We start from the raw sequence: 23,429 nt of genomic DNA on the forward strand, positions 1-23,429 counted from the left end.
ACATTCCAAATGCCATAAGCATATTAATGCTTATGCATTAAAAACATTAACCTGACCCTCTCTAGTCTTCTACTAGATTATAAATCTAACTTGGTAGGTTGCCCTGAATCAAGCGACAAAAGTCCTACAGTCAATGGCTTTTGGCACCATGCAAATAGAACATGAATCAAATTCACAATTTACCTAAACTTTCTGTCTACAAGTAAAAATTAGTAACAGCATCATATTCCATAAAATTCATATATATAGGCTCAACTCTACATACAGATTTTCCAGTTTTCAATAGCAACTTCCTTATTGTTAAATCAGAAATATAATGAGGTCTCTGTGTAAAAGACCATAACAAACGCTGTGCTGCAGCTAAAGGATGCATATGTAAGTAATGCAAGAAGTTGAGGTCTCAGGTCTAGAAGGTTTCATAGCAATTAAAGTTCTCCATTGCTGTTAACCAGGGACCATCCAATGACAGAGGYATTTGTGGCATAACTTTCATTCAAAGCAGGTGCTGGCTCATACCAGGTAAGTTTCTTGAGAAAAAGAGAAAAACCACCCATCAGTTTCATCCACTGTTTTAAGAACATCCCTGCATATTTATATTGTTTCTACTGCCCAATAAAAACAGATGGTAATATTGGTTGGGCTCATCTTCTAAGTATCTTTGCAGGCACCCTGGATAGGCGATTGCATACTCCATAAATGTTCCTCACCAAGTAATTTAATATGTTCAGCATGAAAACAATAGGCTGCTTTTGATCCCTATTTTAGTAGGCAATTAAGACAAAAGAATAAATGGCATCCGCATCGTTCTAACCTGCAACAGAACATTGCTCCTCACTCTGGTTCTGCATGTGGGATTCCGTCCAGAATGACCCATCAGTCAACTTACAGAAAGCTGAAAAAGCATGTGATAACCATTTCTAAAACAAAAGAACAGACTTTTCTCCCTGTTTGCAAWGTGTAGGCCAAAGAAGAGCTTGAACTGAAGCAAGAGAGATTAACRTGAGATTAGGGTTAGACTTTAGAGAAAAACTGCGTAGAAGAGTACAGCTAGCTGAGCTCAGGAAGAAACTGCCAGAAAAGATTTAGAGAATCTGCTAGTGGGTTTGGTTTTTGTTTTGGGGTTTTGTTTCTTTTTTCCTTTTCCAGAATCTGCTCAAAGCTAGCTTGGCCACAGTTCATTCTGTTTTGGGGCTAGGGATGAACAGATGACTCTTACTCCTTTCAGCCCTATTTGTTATGACTATCATGTGAACATGAAAAAACAGATAATTTGTGTATCAAGGCAAGCGCTCTATTCCTAACACTGCTTATACCTTACCAGTCCATGTAATGAAATCTTGCATTTCCAACAGCAACACATTAATCCTTTAATTCATCAGTCTATAAAGCTCTTTTCTCAGTTAAGCACTCCTTTAATGAGAGGCATTTAAACCTTGACAAACCCAAAGCAGTCATTGAAAAGCCAGCTGTAGAAAGACCTTTTTTCATACTCAAGTAATGCTTTTAAAGCTCTAAACAAGAACCATATCAACCTTTTCAAATAAGGAATCAGTTTTCAGTACTAAATACAAATATATCCATCACAAAATAAGAGAAGTCAGTTTAAGAGCTAGGGAATAAAAGCCCAATGCCTAAGCAGCAACACAAAGACCTGCAATAGCTCAGACTGAGCATACAATACTAAATTTTATATATACAGTTGTGTATGTGCACACACATATATACATACACATCTATGTGCATATATATGCACACAGACTACATTTTGGCTCTACGTTTGCAGTGCACTCACTCTGCTCAGTTCTACACAGGATGCTTTTCCCTTGCTAAGGGCAGAAGACTCTCTGGCAGTAGTTGTTCCAGTAAGCAGCCAATATACACACTGAAATATAACAGAAGTGGTTTTAGCAAAAGAATATTCTAGTAGCAAAGGGAACAACTGATCAAAAGTACAAAAACCTGATTGCCGGCAACAGACCCATCACAGCTAGCACCTGTGGAAAAAGTGGTTACTTAGATTAGAACTGCATGCCAAAATAGGAAAGACATCAGCTCACTTAGCAAACACCTAGGTCACCTACAGAAATCATAGCTTGAAAGAGTCCAGAAAACTGACAACATGAAACCTAATGTTATTCTTTGCATTATTACTCATGAAACAGAAAAACACTAACATCTCACTGTGTCAGAGAAGAGCTTACTAATACAACAGTACAGTATTTCAAAAATCCCTAACTCCTACAAACAAGCCTATCTTTCTCAATCTCATGCTAAAATTCCCAAACAAATTTGCAATTGCAACATATTTTTGCAACATAATTACATTCTAGTCTTAACAGTAAAATGTCAGAATTCAAGTGCACAGATGTCAGTGAGTTGAATGCATGCAGCRGGTTAGGCTAGACTCTTTTCCAAACCTTGTCTGGAACTTGCTATGGCATATCAGCAAGTTGCTTGCACTTTACACCTGTTTACATTGTTACAGAACTCTTAACTTTCAAACTACATGATGAGATAAGGCACTAGCTGCAAGACTCAGGAATACATGCTGGCAAAATAATAAAAGTGGTACAAAGAGGAGCTCCAGAGCCACTGCCAAATATATTCAGGCTTCACACTTACTAGGAGCTTTATCCAGTCTCATGTAAGCACTTGAAAGAATACAGGCAAGGATGGAAAACTGGGATGACAATAACATTTATTTTCAGAGTAATCTCAGCAGTTTATAGATCTATTTGATAATCAGGTAGATGAGTAAGAAATTTGACATCTTGGAATCCTGCAAGAGGCACTCAGGCTGTTCTGGTAACCAGCCCAAAAAGTTACACCAGAAAGCACTTCCATCACCTCTGTCTGAAGTCGATTTACTTCCTATTACCAAGGTTTTTAAGTGCTGACATTATTATTTGCAGAGGGTAGTAGTTTACACAAAAATAATTCATGTTACAAGCTCTGTAAAACACATCTAAAACCTCATTTTCTTCTACTGTAATTTTCTTGGTCATTATCAGATAGCCCTAGTCTCACATTACTACTAGCTCAGGCATGAGCTATGCTTTTTTATTAATATTATTATTATTATTATTAAGGTAAGGGGGAGGGAAGGGGAGAATGAATTTTGACTCTTTTCCTCTTGGGGTATCTGGGTTTAGAGCTCCCTGCTATGACTTTTATGTTATGTTGTTCTGAAACGCAGAAATCAGATCGTTGGTATTCTCATGCTACTGTAACCTCTGCTTTTTAAACTGGTATACAGRGGAGTGCGTTCTCCCATTTTGTCTTCTTTTGGAATTACCTTCTTGTTCAAATCCAAGAGACATGATGCAGTGAAAAGCATTTTAGAACCTTTTAAACTGAGCCACTTCCTCCGACACCTCAGAACAACACAACCCAGACTTTTCCCGAGATCCTCTCCTTCTCGGTAGATTCATTCTCTACCATAGTCAATAAATTCAAGAGAAAATAATCAAGAAAAAAAGTATAATCTTGATAAGCAGCAAAGCAAAAGCTTCTGAAACAAACCTTCATGTCAGTCATCAAAAATTTTTGTCAGCTTTTACTCTCATTCCGCCTTCCATTTGCCATTCCACTATCTTTTACCTATGTTAATTCAACCTCTTCAGAACAAACCCTGCCTTGCTTTCCACGTGTAGACAAGAAATAAACATGGCACAGAATTTGCATAGTTTCCACACACACTGCTGGTTGGATACATTCCCTATCTGCAAGCAGCCAGCTTGTCGTGGCAGCAACAGAGCCCCAACTTAAACTGGACCTCCAAACACTACCACATACAGGTGATTTTTGTTATTCAAGGTTATAYAACTCAGACTAATGCACTGGAGTATCGTCGATGTAATCCAAGAGGACAATAAAAGTGAAATAAGCAGGTCTTAAAATAATCTCAAAATATTCTGCAGATACCAGCATCAAATTATAAAGAATATGTAGCAGTAAAAGTTTTTAAAGTGGTCTGCTGAATTAACTTCAACATCTGAGCAAATGGTTTTGACTTTAAGGAGAGGAAAAACGGAGGCAGTTAGATACATATAAATAGAGATAACTAGAGAAAAGGTTCTCCTCCTTAGAGCTGCCTTGTAACAGATGAAGTTGTTTCATTTGACATATTTGAATTGATTTGAACTACCACCCACTTGTATGACCTCTTCCCTTATAAGATATCCTCCATTTGTTGAAGAATAGGTATCTTTAGAACACAGAACTATTTATTGTACTAATCAAAACAGTAACACTTGTATCAGTGATGCCCTCAGGAAATAGTACAAGCAAGTCCATACGGAAAAATAATTTCTTAGTCTAAGAAAAACAGACCAGCTTTTGAGCTGAGAGTAACCAAAACAAGTCTAAGACCTGATGAACAAACTGGTCACACCTTCTATGCACAATCTCAATTTTGTGCAAAAGTTCACTTACTTGAAAATCCATTTCTACTCCTTGTTCCCTTTAATATTCCACATGCTATAGCAAAGTGCTAGCTTTGTACACTTCCCAATTAGTAATTCAGCATGCCCCACTCCTATCTTTCAGAGTCCAGAGGATAGCTCAAATTGCCAAGAATACAATATGCTTGAAAGAGGCAGACAATTAGGATGCTGAACACCTATGCTTCCCTATGTATTTGCAATTCACATTTTAAATCTATAATCCATTTAAAAGAATTATTTTTTCATTTTTATAATTGAAGGCGCTACTCTGCAAACTACAGCAAAAAGGGATGTTCAGTAAAGGTCATCAGGAAAATTCCATATTCCCAGAATAAGCCCCTGAACCACTTGAGCCTACAGGAGTAGTTTATCTTACATGTGCACTAACAACTGTAGGCAAAACATGACTTCTTGCCAGTACATTACACAACTGTCTTCTGGAAAGAGAGCAACAYTGCAGATGAGGAATCTTGATTTCCAAAAAGACGACGCAGAACAGTGTTTATGTACAGGATAACTAAGCACATGGCCTTGATAAATACAAAGTGAATGGCAACTTGCCTGAGCAGAATGGATTTGAGACTCTTGTACGAGGATCTGGGCTTTCTTCCTAGTCTTGCCTAAAGTTAATGATCTGTGGAACAATGCCAGTGCTTTCTAGAGCAAGGAGACCTTGAGCAGTAAGGGACTCTGAAAAGCAGAGACCACTCAGATGAAACAGAATCTGAGGTGGTAATTCCCCTAGTTCCCAGCAGAGCTCTATTCCAGTCCGCAAGGCTGCCGAACAAACAACGCGTCATTCTGACAAAAAATTAGCAGGCTGACTAATTTGGTAAACCATACCTTTCCCAATAAACCCATTATTAGTTGTCAGAGGTTTGTAAGGGGCTATAAACACCAAGTATATCAGCTAACAGTTCAGGGAAGCAATGCTGTTACAAAGCATTGTTTGGGCCAAGTTGCTGAGCTCTTGGAGCAGGTAAGGTGAGCTCTGGTCACAAGGAGAGACTGCTCAGCAAATCAAACACAGTTTACATTACAATAAATTGTATGAGAGAAAGGAGAAAGAACTGGGTTATCATCCTAATTCCAAACCCACTTTACCTGTCTTAATTTTCCCCATTTGAAAAAAGTCACAATTCTTTCTTCCTTTCAGAAAAGTACATGGGACAGTTTACACTTGAAAATCCATATTATACCTGAAGTGTTCAAATGCATCAGAACATTCTTTCTCCTTATCCCTTTTTACCGTTTAGATTGGTTTCAAGGAGGGTAAAGGGGGACAAAAAAACAAAACAAAACAAATTCCATCTACCCCCACCTACCCCTCCAAAAATCAGCTCAACTCCACATTTGCAACAGCAAACTGGACACTGCAAAGAAAGTAAATACTTTCTAGCTCCAGGTGAGCAAGAGTGATTTCCTACCACCATTTCACCAAACTTAGGTCACTGACAAGAGCCTGGAGATAGTAGGGACATTTTCTTTAAGACTGAAAGTCAAAACCATTTGTACCTTTCCAGTAGTCTACTCAGAGAATATCAATAGCGCTTATGAATGGAACTGTCCACATTTCCCAAAGGGCAGTGCATAAAAGGATTTTTCCTGCTGCCTTTTTGTGCCTTTGTTTTGCTGCTCATGTCAAGGACATGACATGGGAAAGGGAGGAGTAGACAGGATATGCCATGAGCTCTGTTATTACTTTAACTTTGCATTTTCCAATAGGAAACCACGACAGGGAGGGGAAGAGTCTCACAGGAAGCTTTCCATACTGTAAGTCACAAGCTTGCTCCTGAACCTTTCCAAACATGCTCCTATGATTACCTCCCAACCCATACCAACCTTTAGTTACCACCTTAACTAACTTCTCTTAAGAGCTTCCACTCTAATGCTTCATGAATAAACGTTAATTCTGTTTTGTCCTAACATTAGATAAATTCCTTAACACACCAGCTGTTTCCAGTCAAACCAATTTAAAACATGAATTTATCACTATAAACAAAGACAAATGTAAGTTAATCCAAAGTAAACCAGAGAAATAAAAGCACAGATTTGCATCATTCACTATACTTACCATATACAAACTATAGTAAGTAGAGCTTTTAAATACATCATTTATTTCCACATCTCATTGTGTAAATTCAAGCCAAGCAGCTGCTTGTACTGAAATATCCATTACTCATCACTTTCAAGAAGATGCCAACATCAATGCAATGATGCTTGGTGTATTAGTTTTGCCATATCCAGCATTTATGTAGAAAGCTCTACAGAGGGTTTTTTTTTTTTTTTTGTGGTCCATATTGGTTTTTTTACACGAGTGTTTTACAATCACCTATCGATGCCAGTCTCTGCAATCAAGGAAAACTATTACTTTCTAGTTTCTAGAAATGGGAAAGTGCTTTTTCTTAGAATTCCTCTTAATGCATGCCAGCCAAGAACTACACTTCCATTAGGCCTTCTCAGTTTTTCTGCATAGTTCTTACCACTGCAACAGCTTCTGTCCTTGCTTTAACAGCCTGCCTACCAAAAGAACAAGACAGATGGAAATGACTAGTTTTTCTGCTTACTCCTGGAATCACATTTAGGGGATAGGGATTGCTGAGATTATGCTATTATCTCTTCCTCAAAAAAGCTTATTATTATATGCCAGTAGTGTAGAAGAAAAAAATCTGAAAGTCTAATACAAAGCATCGGAGAACTTTCCAGAGATGTCTAAACATACAACCATGCACAATATTTCAGAGGTAGAGCCCTGAAATGCTATAAAGTTAAATGCAAAAAAATCTCATTGACAAAATTGTCTTAAAAGAAAGAAAACAACCTTCATATTATTTTTCCTCTGAAGTTCACATAGGTTAAACTGTCTATTGTTAATTCATGATCATTTTAAGCTAGTTAAAATGTTAATGATAACAGCACAAACTCCTGTCAGGCTTTGCCATAAATTCCCATATGCTTGCAACCTCCATGGCCACAGACACTCAAGTAGCAATTTCTCCACCTTTTCCCACACTTCGAATTGACACTTCTTATTTGGAAACTAGCAGGGTGGAAGAAGCACAAATAGTCTGAAAAGGATGGTATTTCTGCTGGGAGGTACTAGCTGTGTAACAAAGACTTTTTTAAAATAAATAAATAAGTTTCTATTTAGGTTTATGACAGTGTTTTCATTTTCAGGATACACATAGTTCAGCTCCAGATCCTTACGAATACCTATTCAGTTTTTATATTAACCACTTCTACTTTTCTGCTTCCTTCTTGGCTTGGGGACATGCTTCTAAATAACCTCATCCGGTTTATCTCCCAAAATAGGTGGCACATTGCTTTTCCTAGTCTTAAAGACCTCTGTTTTTCCCAGCTCAAGACACAGAAGCTTTTTACTCTTAGTCATGGTAAGATGTTAGCCAGTGAAACAAGTAGCAGATGGTTGCTGAGGCTCTTTTGCTATAGCTATCTATATAAATCCTTCCCCCACCAGATACAGTCCATGCAGGCCTGAAAAACAGGAAGCCTATTTAACAGAATAGTGCAGCTGAGTAATGGGTGCTTGAGTGCTACTGATAAGCAGCTTGATAACAGACCAATAATTGAGATTTCTGTAGTCCAAAGGACTAACAAAGTCTATGCAAGATACCTGCGGCACTGTACAAAGAGGACATGCAGAACAGGAAGCATCCAAGTAAYACAGCACAAGCTGAGCACGTGGTGCTGCTACGGGCTGGCACTTCAGGGACTGCTTAGCTGGATAAAAATCAAACCAGAATCCCTTAAAACTGAAGGAGCATACAGTAGAAAGCAAATGACATAAGATAATGGGGAATTGATTAAAAGGTAAATGTGTGTTTGAGTTTTGTGGTTTGTCCTAACCTAGCAAAACTATGCTTGCTAGCTGCCAGACTGCCACACACCTAAGCAACAAATCCAGTGACAAGAGACTATTTACATGGCTGAGATAGGAAAGGGCAGAGCATGGAGARAGCAATTACTGCACCTGGTTTCCCCCATAGCTCCCACTTCAGCAGGCCTCTCCCTCAGCTCTGATACCAATCTCCAATCAGATCATTGGAAACTTGTTTTTCTAATGACAGGTATTTCTATATAAGCAAGTATTTTTGCCATCCAGCACTTCCCCAAACAACTACTTTAGCGTTCACACACACTTTATATATGATRTATGCCTTCTCCCTACACTGTCACCACTGCAGCACATCTCTGGATGCTCTTTACGTCTATTCATCCTGTCCAGTTCCTTCCTTGCAGTTTCAGCWGTTAAATAAAACAGTTCCTCTCATTATTTCCGTGATTAAAGCTAGCTCTTCATATTTTGTAATTAAAAAAAAGCTTGATGAATTTAAAGATAATGCTGCCTAACAGGGTGCAGTAAGATATTAATCACCCAATCATCACTACAAGTGCAGCTACCACAACTTAACAGYGAAATGCAAGATAAGCAACATAGTGATTTATTTTAAACTAGAATCAATTATTGTCAGAGCGAGAATTTTGCCACACAGCATACCTGCTTACACACATTTCACCTAATTCTGCAGTATACTCATATACACGCTTTGAAATCTTTGYAAATCAATTCTGGCATATTAATTTAGGCTTTTAAAGAGCCAGAAGATGGTTTGCACACCTTGCAGCCATTAAAATCTCATACTGTAACCTTCTCTGATCCTTTCAGATAAGCATGCTCATCTCAGATAGGAAGTTGTATACAGAAAGCTTTTCAAGAAAGTTAAGTATCACTTTTGACTTTTCGAGTAGCAATTTACTCTTTAAGGATTTTGTCCGTACTACCCAAATTTGTTAAGTTTTATCTTTTACAAGAGTCTTTTAAATGCTGGCAACAGAACATAGGCAAATATCATAGTAGCAACCTCATGCAGGTAATAAACTCTGCCTAGAATTCAATTCTAGAAACTAAAGTAAACTTTAATCTGTGGGATTCTGCCCCCAAGGAAGAGTAACTGGTAGCATATTGTTCTCATCACAGATGTTCATAATTCACATACCACTTTCCATTCTATTAAGCTATATTGTCAAAATATAGGCTTCTTGAAAGGTATTAACAGTGGTACAAAAACTCCAACAGCTTCAAGATTCAAGATTGATAATGTATGAAACACTAAGCAGAGCGTTTTAAGAACCTCTGCAAAATACTCATTCATCTATCTGTTTTCATCATTTTGATGAGAATTTCCCATATTAATGATGAGTAGATTTTTAATCTTAGCATACTTAAGACATGTTTATGAAACAGYCTTCATACTTCTTTTATAAAACTCAATTGAAGCTTGGAAGGTTTCATCATTTAATAGCATTAAGGTATTCCAGATAAAGCTACAACAATGTCTGTACATAGCTAATATGTTTTAATATAATTTTACTCAAACATCATGGATATTTAAAAGCAAATGTATACAAAATCTTCAGTAATTATATTGGCCTCAATTCTCACTGACTGATGCATAGAAATTTCAAATATCACAAGAAGTTGGCTGAATTTTTCTTCTATTTTTAATTATAGGGGAAAACATCTTTTATGTCCTTCTATTAGTAAAGCTTTGACAGGATAAACTATGCTGTAGTCTGTTTATGTAAATTAATATGATAAAACCCTGTTGCTAACTGTATTATTTAATCCTGAGCCCAAAAACCTAAATAACTTCTTTAGACTAAAACAGCATTAAAACTAACAAAAGTTATTTACTTAGTTAGAACATTGGCTTACCGTGTAAATGCCAATTCTACAAACAGCAAATGAGAGCTGGATACATTCAGACATAGTCTAAAGAAATTAAAAAAGACATTACCAAGAATTCTGCTTATTAAAAATTCAAGTTATTCTCTCATCTCTCCCCTCTCCCCCAAAAGAAACACCTGATGGTATTCTACTATGCTTTTGCTATAAAGTAGTACAAAGCAAGGTAAGAAAAATACCATACAAATTCACATTATCCAGATACTTACTATCTTTCATATAGAAGCAGCTGCTAGCATCACAGCACTTACTAATACAGTACTTCATTATAGGCTTTAAATTACTCAGTGCTCCCCAAAATGCCCATATACCACATTAACATTTTGCATGCAAGCTTTCAGTCCCTTTTACTTTAATCARCCTTGGTTTGAAGACAGTCTGTAAGAGACATCCTAATAGTCAGATTGATGTACCTTACGGCTTCTTAGTGGTACTTAGAGAGGCYTTCATGCTAAATACTATCTTCTCTCCCCAAATCATTCAAATTCTCTTTCTCCATATCGCAAAATGGTGTGCACGTACACCTTGATGTTCCTGTATTTCTGAAGACGCACATCTTGAATTCCCTGAGATTTCTCACATTTAAAACAGAACTCTTTACCATTTTGAACATTTAATCTAGTCTTGCAGCTGTCAATAAACATATTAAAAATTTTTTACCCTGAACTTGCTCAACTTCCAATCTGTTGTGATGCCACAATTCTACGTCTTCTGGCAGTCACCCAGAGAGGCTGACGATGGACTATGAATTTCTGAYGAAACAGATGAGAAAGACTTTCTTTAAACAGTATTAAGTAGTCAGAAAATAAATCCAACTGCCCCCACCAAAACAGACCTTTTGTAAGCTTGCCATTTTTGATATATAGTCAGGCACAACAGAACAGGCTTACAATGATTTACTGAGGACAGTAATTGAGGAATTCTCTTCTCACTGTGGGCAAAAGTTTAAAGCACCTGAGTGGAACAYTTCTACCATATGTTTACCACGTTCACACATCAGCCACACATACTTTATGATCCAAAGTGTTAGATACCAGAGGCTTTATACGGCATCCATGGAACAATTTCTTTCTTTGCCTCTTACTTTCTACTACTACCCCCTTTCCCCATAAACTTCCAAGTGAATTACCTACTAATTGGAATCTTGATTCAAAAAGTCAAGAGCAGCTCTTATGAAGCATATGACTAAAAAAATAAAAATGCACTAACACTTTTCTTTTGCTGTAACTATTAAAATTTTAAACAAGCAATATCTCACTGAAGTGTCTGAATATCGAAAGGAGCAGCAAAAGAACCTGAAAGTAAACCTCAGTGTGACTGATTAGCTATTCTTACTGTAAGCAAGCTAAGATATTACTACCAATAAGGGAATATTGCTTAAAAATGTCATTTTAATTGCCAATATTTCTTTTTTTCAGCTTTCAGAACAAATACCTAATTCTATGATTTGTGCTCCCACTTCCCCATGGAGAAAAAAAAACATAGAAAAATAGGAACAGAACCGAATTTGAGAAATTTTCCACTACACAAAGTGTTCAGGTAGAGTGGGGGTATAAACTGCACCCAGACTAAACCTGACAATATTTGTGCACCTTGTTCCAAAGGTTCCAGTGACAAGTTTCCCAAGCAATATAGTCCAGCGCTTCATTATGCTCACTGCTAGAAAGCTTCCTAATGTTTAACTTGAGTCTGCTGCAACTTAAGCCCCTACTTAAACACAGGATGACATATATATTGATCTGTATTTTCAGTATTTTTCATGACAGATCCTGTAGTGATGGAAGATCAACCAYTATATACAAAGTAAAAGATTATTTCTGGTTGCAAACAAAGTAACTGTGCAGCAGCAGTATACTATTACAGCTCCTCAATATATATCATTAATTTCTATTATAGCCAGTACAATTATAAACTTTCTTTTTAAATTTGKTCAATACATCCAGGCTTTACTGGGTGTATTTTATTCACAAGGGAACATTTTATTYGTAAGGGAACTAAGTGGCATTTCARATTCCACAATGGAGACCTGTGGACTATCGCTTCAGCARAACAGAGCAAGCTGCATCTTAGTTCCACTGCTCACCCACTGAAGGATTTGCTCCTGTTGATGTTTTTTAAACTAATAAGCTATTACGGGCAGGATTTCTAAAATTATCTCATCTTCCTACAGTCACAYGCAGTATCAGTGAATGCATCCCCCATCCACTTCCCAATAGATATTAAGCTAACTCCTTCCCCAAGCCTCCAAGACAATACCTATTATCTGCAAACTATAGCATGGAAAAAATCATTAATTTAAATGCTGCTGTTATTAGCTTCTCACTTGTATTCAAACACAAACCCAAAAAATAAATTGGCATAAACTCCATACTGTTTCTGTTTAGTCACTGGGCAAAACAGCTAACAAATACTGAGAATTAATTTAAATAATTAGATTATTAGAGGCTATCATACAGACTAGCACTCATCACATACATACTAATTCTGTGATCATCTGCTACAATGGGGAAATCGAAGTCTGACTAAGAAAGCTAACCTTACTGTCCAAGTTTTATCCAATACACAATACGGATTATTTTATTAAAACATTTATTCCTGATATTTGCAATCTTTCACTACTTCAGCTTATTTTGTACTACACAACTGGGCAATAAAACAACTCTGGGAGAATTTGTATTTCATTTACTTACAGTTTAGTGTTGCTTTCTGAAATGGTTTTACATGGTAAGCATGAAAGTAAAAGAAAAAAATCATTTAAAAATGTATCTACAAGTATTACAAAGATAGACATCTTGTTTGATTCAACTCTTCAAACACTTATTTTTAAGAGAAGCCAGTTAACATATCAAAAGTGAGAAAAGGAGTCTCCAGGTTGAGTAAGCCAAAGTAAGCATGCATCCCTGTCAATATGCACCCTTCTGCTTAGACAAACAGTCATCTCAAACATTAATTTCTTGAGCTGGAAATTAAACTTGTGACTAATAATTGATATATATTTTCCAAAACTTGAGTTATTTTAATTACATGTTGTAAAAAATGTGACTTCATAATGACTTGGAAATATACATCTGCATTGCAGTTGTGAAACCTTTCATTCACCACATACATTTATTCTGTCCATATTTCAAGTATTCCACTAATTCTGAATATTAGGACAAAATAAGGTTCATTATATGATGCTGCAGAAAAAAAATCTCACATAGTTACTGACACAATGAATTTGTGCATTGCAAACTAGTGGGTACCTGTGTCTGACCTATCTCTATATTTAATACATACAAAATGAAGTTCCTGTCCATAATATTTACAAGGGAGTAAATCTTGAGGAGACTAAATACAGTATGTTCCACAACTGACCACTTACAGTTGAAATCAYTGTTTGAATACTGGTCTCAAGATCCTAGATGGGCATCAGGCCCTGCTGAGGGGGGTCTTAATTAGCTTCTTGGACAGGAAATAAAAGGCTTGACATCTAACAGAACGGCAGGGGCTAGTAGCGTCATTTTGCCAACCAAAAGGAATGTTCATCTTTATCCCAGTTTGCCTTGCCATAATTCTAAATAAATTGTGGATTATACAGTTCAAAGACCACAAAACACAGAAAGCAATATGACAAAAGGAAGAGTTTTTTTTTTTTTTTATGGTCATGTTCTGCTTTACCAAGATGAAGAATGAGATGTCCTCCTATTAATTTACATTAATAAAAAGCCAGAAAAATTCTCAGAGTTCACATTTTGAAGAATAATGTGTAAACACCTCAAAGCATGCACAACTATACTACAACAGGGGCAAGAACTTTGACTAAGATTACTGTTTGTGAAGCCTGTGTGCTGAATTCCAAGTGGTACCTTGAATACTCCTCTATCTGCTCAAGATGACATAACCCTTTAGCACATTCCATTAATAACATTTCTAATTTAAACTCCGGAAATTCTCCTTTAACAGAGTTCTTCAGGGATAAAGGACATACAGAAGAGTTTCACATTCTCCTTCAGTGATGCCTAATTAGATCTTTAAAATACCATGCTTCATGTTTATAAACATTACAAAAAGATATCTGAGGTTTATGACTAGTAGAAACCTGATGCTGATGGAAAGCCAATGATATTTGAACAGGAAATAGGAGTGGTTCCAAGAACTCTCTTGTCGTCACAAAAAGTAATCAAGTGGATGCACTAGAGAAYAAGGCTCTCCCCTTTTTCAGCCAATATTCTCACTAGAATGGTTTTCCATGTCATTTTCCAAGACTTCAGTGGTTCATACAGTGAAAGATGCAGATTAGCCAACACAAAATTAATAGTTGCAAGAACAGCACAGACATTTCTTTAAAGTTATGAATTTTTTTCTTGTCTTGCTGAAACCTGAAAGAAAGGAAGTTTCTAAGAAAGAATAAAGCCCTAGTAAAAGAGATAACATCATTACTCTGCACTCCACATAGGCTGTCAGTTCAGTTTCAGGTTCACTCAGTGTTGGGGGCCTTAGATCTAAAGTCATAAATCAGCTAAGATACAAGCGTTGGAAGGCCAATAGCCTCTGTTCACATGTCGGAGCAGCACCTCTAAGCAGAAGGAACACTTTAGCTATATGTCCCTGGAGCAGATTAAGTATTTTCCTAAATTCCTCTGAACCCAAAGTCTCAATTCCTGTGCAGTCAATCCAATTCTACCTACACTGGGGAGTAGTCTTGGACACCACATAGAATATCTATTTTCTAAGAGCAATATCCTAATCTGGAACTAAACCTTGCTCTTCCCTCCACAAGGAGGGATGGAGATGCTTGGCACACAGCCTAAGCACCAGGACACACAGGGAACACACAGGGAACCATCTTTCACTGATGCATCCTTCACAGATTCCAAGAATCACAACTTCAGAATCGCCACAAAGCTGCATTCACACCTGAACTTCGTGTTTAATATGTCCTAATGGACCTATTTTCCAAGAAACTGTACTCATTTTGGTCTCCCTAACATTACTGCATAATGAGACCCATAACGCTGGGAAAAAGCAATTTCTGCATGATTTTATGTGCAATCAACTACCATCAAGTTCTTTCATTGGGAGAAATGACTTCTTGCCTATTCACTYTCTCTTCATGATTACAGACCTCCAATATCCCTTTTGTCACACCATTCAGTTGGCTCCCTCTTCAGACTGAAGAGCTACAACTACTTCACCCCTCCTTGTATGAAAGCAATTGTTTTCTTTTGATTGCCATGTCATCGTTCTCTACATCTTCTTTGGTTTTACAATATTGTTTCCAAGACAATGCAATCAGAAATGCAGTGTTTAAGATGAGAGCAAACCTTGCATATAAGCACTATCAAAATGGCATTTTCCTTTTTCTTTTCTAATACCAGTCAACAATCTAGATGCCTCCTTGATAGCTGTCAGTCGTGAGGTAAGGGTCCTCTTTCACCCTCCTGAGTGCTTCTGGTATTTTAGATGCTATCAATGCATTTGTATAGAAGACATTCCATAGAAATGGCTTATTCCTTCCACTATAAATATGTATAACTTTGCATTTAATCACTGAATTGCATCTGCCATTTTATCACCAACAACAAAAGTAGTAGTATGAATTTTTCCCAGGTTCAATATGCGCTCTTGATTTCTCTCTGCATCCGCCCATCCCCAGTATATACAGTTTATACCACTAGACATGAGCATGAAATCTCATGCAATTGTAATCTCTGCATTCTCCTCTCTCTCCTACTGTCTGCCACAACAGTACTATCAACTCTCATTTATTAAACCTATTACTGACAGTTTACCAAAAATTGAAGCAATTAAAAATGAATTTTACATCTCTACTACAGAAAAAAACATATAATGCAAGACTGGGCAGTAGTTGCTGCAAAAAGAAAAGAGAAAACAGATACTTCTTTCATATAAAAATTCCAACTCATAATAAAAAAATGCAGGCTCACTTTCCCCATGTTAAAAATTCCTACTGGTTCTTGCATGCCACCTGCTTTTCTTGACTCTCTGCGTCAACAGCTAATGTGATCCTGTGAACAATTCTTTTCTTCTACTCCTTCCCCAAAAACATACACCATAAAAACAAAGCATTATATACACATTCTTGTTCTTCCTGCTGTTTGCCCTTACAAGCAACAAAGCTATAAGGCAGGACAGTGTCTAAACATAAGGGGACTTGTCAAATAGACTTCCTGCTTTGCGTCTCTTCCTCAGATAGCAGGAAGCTACTTACATCTTTGAGTTGGCAGCTAATACAGTCACCTCACCAGGCTGCCAGCGAGCCAAAAGGAAAGTTCTGTACTCTGAAGAAATCCAGCATGAGATGAGCCAATCACTTATCCAACTGCAAATACTCTCTTCTGTCCTCAAAGACTTACAGTAAGACAGTTTGCATTTCAAAAAGATTTGTTGCACACAAAGTAAAAAAAAGCAAAGCTATCACACCCAAAGTATTGAGCCAACACTCAAACAATCACAAGATTTTAAATACTGCTCATATTTTTTCTTTACGGCTTTACAGCTGTATGGGCCCACATTCACACTTCTAAGTTTGAAGCTATGAGTCCCTAAAAATGCTTCTTCTGTTAAGTGAAAGCTGATACCYTCATGTAATTGCATAACTTCAGCATGCAGGTTTAATGAGAGTAAGTATCATAAGCTGGCAATATTCAAAAGTATGAGCCAATGAAGAGGAGAAAAAAAGTAGTTAGCAGTAGTTAACAGACTAACACATTTTCAGAAACTGAAACACGCTTTTGATGTAATAGCATCTACTATTCCAAAGCAGTTCTCATCACAGAGGAGGCAAAGTAATTTGATTTTCGGAGTTCTAATTCACTTGTTCCTTCACTGTGTGCATATTAGCAGGAATATGCTGCCCTTTAGATGCAGATTTTCTCACTTATTAACAGCTTGCATTTCTAACCTTTTGTGAAATTTATTACCATTCTGCCTCAAGCTACAAGCACTGACTGAAAAATTTAGGAGAAGCATACTGCAGAGCAACAYAGGGCCCAACCCACATCAAATCTTGGAAATAATTCACAAGAATAAATATAGCTATTTGTAACAGACTAACACATTTTCAGAAACTGAAACACGCTTTTGATGTAATAGCATCTACTATTCCAAAGCAGTTCTCATCACAGAGGAGGCAAAGTAAATTGATTTTCGGAGTTCTAATTCACTTGTTCCTTCACTGTGTGCATTTGAAAAGACAAAATTTCTGGAGCTCCAATACTTGTATGATCTCATAGAATCTTCTCCTGGAAGTTATAATCACATTAAAGCATTCTTTTGTTTTCCCCAGGAAGCTATATCGAGTTTTCATGTTTGTAACAGCCACCTTGGAATCAAAAGTTTACCTGGGGAATTCAATAATGCTTCCTATTGCAGGAAGGTTTCAAGTTTTTCAAGTTTTTTTTTTTTTTTTTTTTTAACCAAGGTTTCACTTTTATTATCTCTCGCAAAGGAATTTTGCTTCTCCTCTATTCACTCATCTGTCTTCAGACAGGTGATTAGGTTCCACTACATTAAGTCAACAATATTTTTATTGCCCATTCTAACAGCTGATAACATCTTTCATTCAGCAAATACTCCCTGCAACACTGGTTAGGTAGATCCTACCAAGGAGGAAAATTTGTTTTTAAGAGCACCTCTCTTTCAGATCTTCAGCCAAACCTGGTTCTCAAACTCTCATACTTACTTAAAACAGAAACAAGTTCATTCAGGGGAGATTGCTTCCCAGAATTAACTCCACCTGCCACTCCCAGTTGATTCAGGTTTGAATGTTATGCTGAAATAGCAACAGAAACCTATCTACAACAACTTCTTTAGTTTAAGTCTCAGAAAATTTGTTTTTAATGTCTTTCTACATTTGCTGCTATGCTGGTGCAGTAAGTATTCAGAAAAAGCAGCAGCCTCACTCCCAGGTAAGGTGACCCTGACTATGTCTACATTAGGAACTACCACATTAGTAGTACAGCAGAATAGGACTGGTACTGAAGACCAAATATTCACACAGTGTACCTTCAGGGATTTTATTTCAGGCTAGTTCTGATCTGATCCTGCAGGACTACCCAGTAGTTGAGTCCAATCTGATTTAATCTGAGGGGGTGGGGGGGAAGTTTGTGATCTGTGACCACTCTGCAATGCAAACCCAAGTAAAATAAGTAAGGATGATCGAGAGTCACATCAGAAGTTCCCATCTCACTCAAGCAGTCTAGATGCAAGCACCCTGTATACTAACCAATTTGACACCTGTTAGTTGCCTTTTTTTCCTCACATTCATATCTTTATCTCGAAAGAACCATCAGACCCCTCATCCTTGTGCTTAACCAGCTTCATAAACTGAGGGATACTAACTCTAACAGATCAAAGACTGGAGACTCCAAGACAGCCCAATAGTTCTCATAGCGACATGACCTCCCCTCTCCCCCCCAAAAAAGCACACATACACACGATGAGAAGGAAGTTTATCAAGTGATAAGAGGGCAAGGTTGCACACACATTTGTTGCTAATGTTGCAGGTGACTGATAAAACACCTGCATGTACCTGGAAGGAAAAACTCAAGAGTTCCTACTGTGGAATTCTCACCATCTCCTCCTCCTCCTGCAAAGGACACTGGTTTATGAAGCGTCAATGAAGAAAAATTCTAACCTTGAAACAGATGCTTTGATAATGCCCTCTGTAGCATAAAAACACTTGTCAAGGTCTACAGAGACCAAACGATAGAACAGGCAATAGTGATGGTAAGACAGGATCTAAAATAGATCAAGATCACTTAATAGTTCTGATCTCTCTTTATTATCACTTTCCAAGTCAAATTCATCTTTGAGTCCAATTAAATAAAAGGGAAGTATACTTACAGTAGGTTTTCCTTACAAGCAGGTTTTCCAGGACAGGGAAGTTGCTCAGAAACTTTTTCCCTCTCCTGCTAGTAGCATTTGCTTTTTTAAAAGCAAACAAAAGCAACCCTGTACCACTATATGATACATGCAGCTTTCTGAAACGCCTTGCCCAAATCCTAACTATACAGAATTTGCATCAAGACCATCAAGAGGAAATCACTCCAAGGCCTCTTAGTCTAAAATGTGAAAGTTTAGTTTGATTTATTCATAACCCATCTAAATTTCGGCTTCCATGTGCAAGTACACAAATAAAATAATTCATAACAGCTAATAAATGTACAAAACTATATTTAAAAAAAAATCCCAATCCAAGCAAAGACACTTGTGGAGGATGTGTGATCTCTTGACTTTGCAACACTAACATTTCTGCTCGAGCATGAGAAATATCACTAGCTGATGAGGTTTTCCATGCAAGAAGTGTTATCTTCAGCTTCAGGTTGAGATATATTCCTTATTATGTGAGGTTTTGYCCCCCAAAAATATGTTTATATGTGAATAAAAGATACTACATAATATATGGTGCAATTTAAGAACAATTTAAAGGTTACGTATTTCCACACTAGAAATGCTTAAATACAAGATGAAATAGGTTACCAACTTCATTTTTACAAACTCTCAAGCCAATATATATTCATTTCTTGATTTTTTTTTTTTTTGGTGAAGTCACATTGATTCAAATTTCTCCAACATCCTCTCAAGTACTTTCCAATTGACCTACACAGATCAGGCTGATATACGCAACTGTTCAGTGTAAGTAACTCTTCCAGTGTAGATGATGCCACTGAAGAAGTATATTGTGAAATCCTACTCAACAGCTTAAAATTTGCATTGCAAGTATCACACACAGAAATCAAAGCAGTGCCATTGTTTTCCCGTAAGTTTTCCAAGTAAAAACTGAAAGATTAGTCACGTGCCATGCTCTTCACAAGATGCACCATGCCATAATTTAAATTAAGCATAGCCTACTGAACGTAGGCCAGCCAGTGCGAGTCTATATACAAAGTATAATCCTTACAAATAGAAGGCAGAAAGAAAACAGCAGAAGATTGTCACAGATATACCACAGGTTTACGTATTCACAGAAAACATACTACTCTATACTCATGCAGCTATGTTAGCACACAGTATGTTTTATAGGAATAAATATAGGAAGAGGAATAAATTGTGAGTAAAAGGTRCCTCTATACGAATACAGTTAGATTCTTTTCTAGATGCTGAAATAGGCCTAGCTATGCTATTGAAAACCACTACACACTCAACACTAAGTAGCTATTCCCATATAAAAGCACAACTAAGATCAGGCCCAAAAGCCTCATCTTGTTATTCAAGATATAGAGACCACTTCTATCATCTTATTACAACGCAAACCCAGACCATAACACCACAGAAGGTACTCTTCTAATATTAGCACTAGTATGCCAGAGATCAAACGGCTTTAGCAATAAGTCATGGATCACAATGGAGTGGGAAAGGTTCTGTATAGATTCCACATATATGTCCTAATAAACTCCAGGACAGCAGATCATGATCTAGGTTGGCTACAACTGACTTGGCTTTGAGCATATTTTGAACATCTTGAATGTCCCACTGATATTTGCAGGTTCTGCAAATGTTCAGTATTTCTTGTGATCAGCTTTTTAAAGGAGAAGTTATCAAAACAAATGAGCTGGCCAATGCACTAACATTTCTACCATAATCCTTTATGCTTACGGAGAGCTCCAAGATGCATGGCACCAAGATATCAGGAAAAGAACCCATCCTCTAAAAGTCTGGGAAGAAACCACCAAAGGTAGACTCCAYGTGGAAAGTGAATGACTCCTGAATCTGCTGCAGCAAACCTCACCACAGTTACTCTAGCCTTCTTCTACTGAACTTCCTCACTTTACCACACCACTAATTAAAACTTTACCTAAGGCTCTGCAGCCAGAAACAACTGCATCCTTTGCCCTGCCAGCTGCTTCACATTAAAAGCAGAGGAGAAAATCTTCACTGCCTCCAGGCTGCCACACATGTGCTCAACACRAGCAACCAGCAAAGGGATGCCTATTTGGGTTCTGAAGCCTACCTAGGTGAAAGATTCCACCATAAACGCCTAAGACTTAGAAGCATAATACTTGCTTAATGTACATACCCTTTTGCTACTGGTCTTAGGAAAATACGGAGGTGGTTGTTCTGTATGTCCATATTATAGCTGTGAGTCTTGCACCAATAGCAATAGGCCCATCTCTATTCTAGGGCAAACTGTGTTAACAGTTTCACCTTCCAGGCTGCAAGTGGGCTGTAGAAATTAACTTGCCTAATTTCCTTTTCTTATTGTTTTTTTTTTGTGTGTGTGTTTTGTTTTGTTTTGTCAGAGCACTTTAAGATGCCTGAACTGATCATCCTTTACCAAAAAGAGCCATTTCATTTACTACCATTTACAGAGAAAGGGGAAGGAGGGCCAGTCTCATGCATCCTGTGGAGATGAGGAATGGAAGGGGAAGACCTCTGTAATAAATGCGAGAGAACATACCTGACTTGACCTGCCAGAGTTTGTTTCCATATACACAAACCCAAAAAAATTAAAACCTTCTTTTACTTTTGRGGAGGTTTTTTTACTTATACTTTGGTATAGAAGAGTTGATGACAGATGCAACAAGCACTCTCAAAATCAAAAGACTCCCCATACAGTGTAACATGTATGTTCTTCCTAGTAAGAAATGGTGGCCTGTGAGAAATGAAGACATCTTTTCATCTTCAGTTGCCCCAGAGCTTCAGCAGACCAGCATCCTGTTCGAGCCATAATCCCCAACTCCTTGCTTTTGTCTTTTATAAAAAGTTAGCTTGGCTGATTTGTAGCAACCTTCACACAGAAATGAGACCTCCTCAAGGCCTAATCTATCTCACAGTGCATGTTATACATACAGCACTGCATGAACCGTGAAGGTATCTTACAAGATACTTGCAGATACAATAGAAACATTAAACAAAAATTGCAAGAACTCTCAGGATATCATTGTGCTGAAGATTTAAGTTTTAGAGTTGCAAAAAARGAAGGCGAAAAACAGCAGAGAACAAAGGAGTAAGAGTAAGCAAAGTAAGAAGAAAGGAGCAAGACAAAAGGACAAAGGAATAAGTCAAAGTGGTAAGAGAAGGAGCAAGATAAAAAAAAAGGTAAAGGAGAAAGAAAGGACAAAAGGAATTTTAAAAAAAGCAGAGATATTTAACCTCCTCCCTCTTAGTTAATATGAAAACATGCCCCCAGTTTTCAAGGCTTATTAAATTTATTGTTCTCCAACTGGTTGGCCTTCAGTGCAACAGCCTGCAGCAGTCACAAAGGTTAATTTCACAAGCATTTCAAGAAGTACACAAGACTGCCAGTTTCATCTGGATATCAGTTTATAAAGGAAAAAAATCTAAGGAACAGCTCCAGGCTCCCAAGACGCTGCACTTAGTACATAGCAAGTTTATCATCAGTATTTCATTAACTAGGTCTTAAATAGAAGTTTACCTGCCATTTCAACAGCACAGGCTGGCTGGCTGGCTCTCCCTCAGGAAGGAAAGCCAAATGGACTATTTGATATAAGCAGAATACCCCCAAAATAAATCTAAACTATGCTCACAGAAGAACAATGTTTAAATAAATATTTAATGTATTTCTGACTTCACTGACTCCATCATCAGAAGAGTCAGCCATGGCACCCAGCTCTCACCTCGACACGGCAAGCCCACAACACAGATCTCTAGAAAGCGCGTCCACGGAGGTTTCGCGGGCTGGTCCGCGCGTGCCCCGCGTGAGACGGCGAGCGGGCCCCTTCTCCTCCCGACTCCAGATACCGCCGGGCCGGTTGCACCGGGCACCAGTACCGAAGAGGAAGGCGCGAGCGGAGCAGCCTGGCTTCCTCTTGACCTACCGTTCACTTCGCAGCAGTGCACAAAGTGAGAGGGGGCAGAGTTTACAGGCTGGTGTTCAAAAAGGAARAATAAAATAAAAAAGAAGYCTCGAGTCACGGGGGGCACCCACCGCGATCTCCCGTTCTCCTACGAACCAGGCCAGGCAGGCGAGCGCCCTGCCGAAGCCGGGACGAGAACCGAGCGCTGCGCGGTGCCGCAGACCGGTCTTCCCGCGGCGGCGGCCGCCGCCCGGCCCGCGATACGATCTCCCGCAGGCAGTGCCATTAAAGCGCCGTAAAGGGCTCCGGAGCGCCGCCGCGCTCATTCAACCGTGCCCCGCGCTAATGCATTTAGGAAAAACACGGCGGCCGAGGTCGTGACTCCGGCAGCCTAATAGCGACCAAATGAGCGGGGCTGCAGCACCCTGCGGCCGCGCCGCGCCGCTTTATCGC

At 38.1% G+C, this 23,429-nt stretch overlaps 1 protein-coding gene across 1 annotated transcript in view; it reads right to left on the reverse strand.

Moving 5' to 3' along the window:
- The window catches only part of ARL15 (ARF like GTPase 15), a 216,623-nt gene extending 193,492 nt beyond the window's left edge, over positions 1–23,131 (reverse strand). The window contains exons 1-3 of the mRNA XM_085326426.1: positions 22,797–23,131; positions 10,873–10,964; positions 10,183–10,239 (exon numbers count right to left, since the gene is read on the reverse strand). Of these exons, the coding sequence (XP_085182552.1) occupies positions 10,183–10,236 (54 nt within the window). The 5' untranslated portion in view covers positions 10,237–10,239; positions 10,873–10,964; positions 22,797–23,131. The remainder of the gene's footprint in view (positions 1–10,182; positions 10,240–10,872; positions 10,965–22,796) is intronic.
- Between the last annotated feature and the right edge of the window lie 298 nt (positions 23,132–23,429).

The sequence above is a fragment of the Rhea americana genome, unplaced genomic scaffold (genome assembly GCF_003343005.1).
Source record: "Rhea americana isolate MKP2758 unplaced genomic scaffold, rheAme1 scaffold_13, whole genome shotgun sequence".
Classification (NCBI taxonomy): domain Eukaryota; kingdom Metazoa; phylum Chordata; class Aves; order Rheiformes; family Rheidae; genus Rhea; species Rhea americana.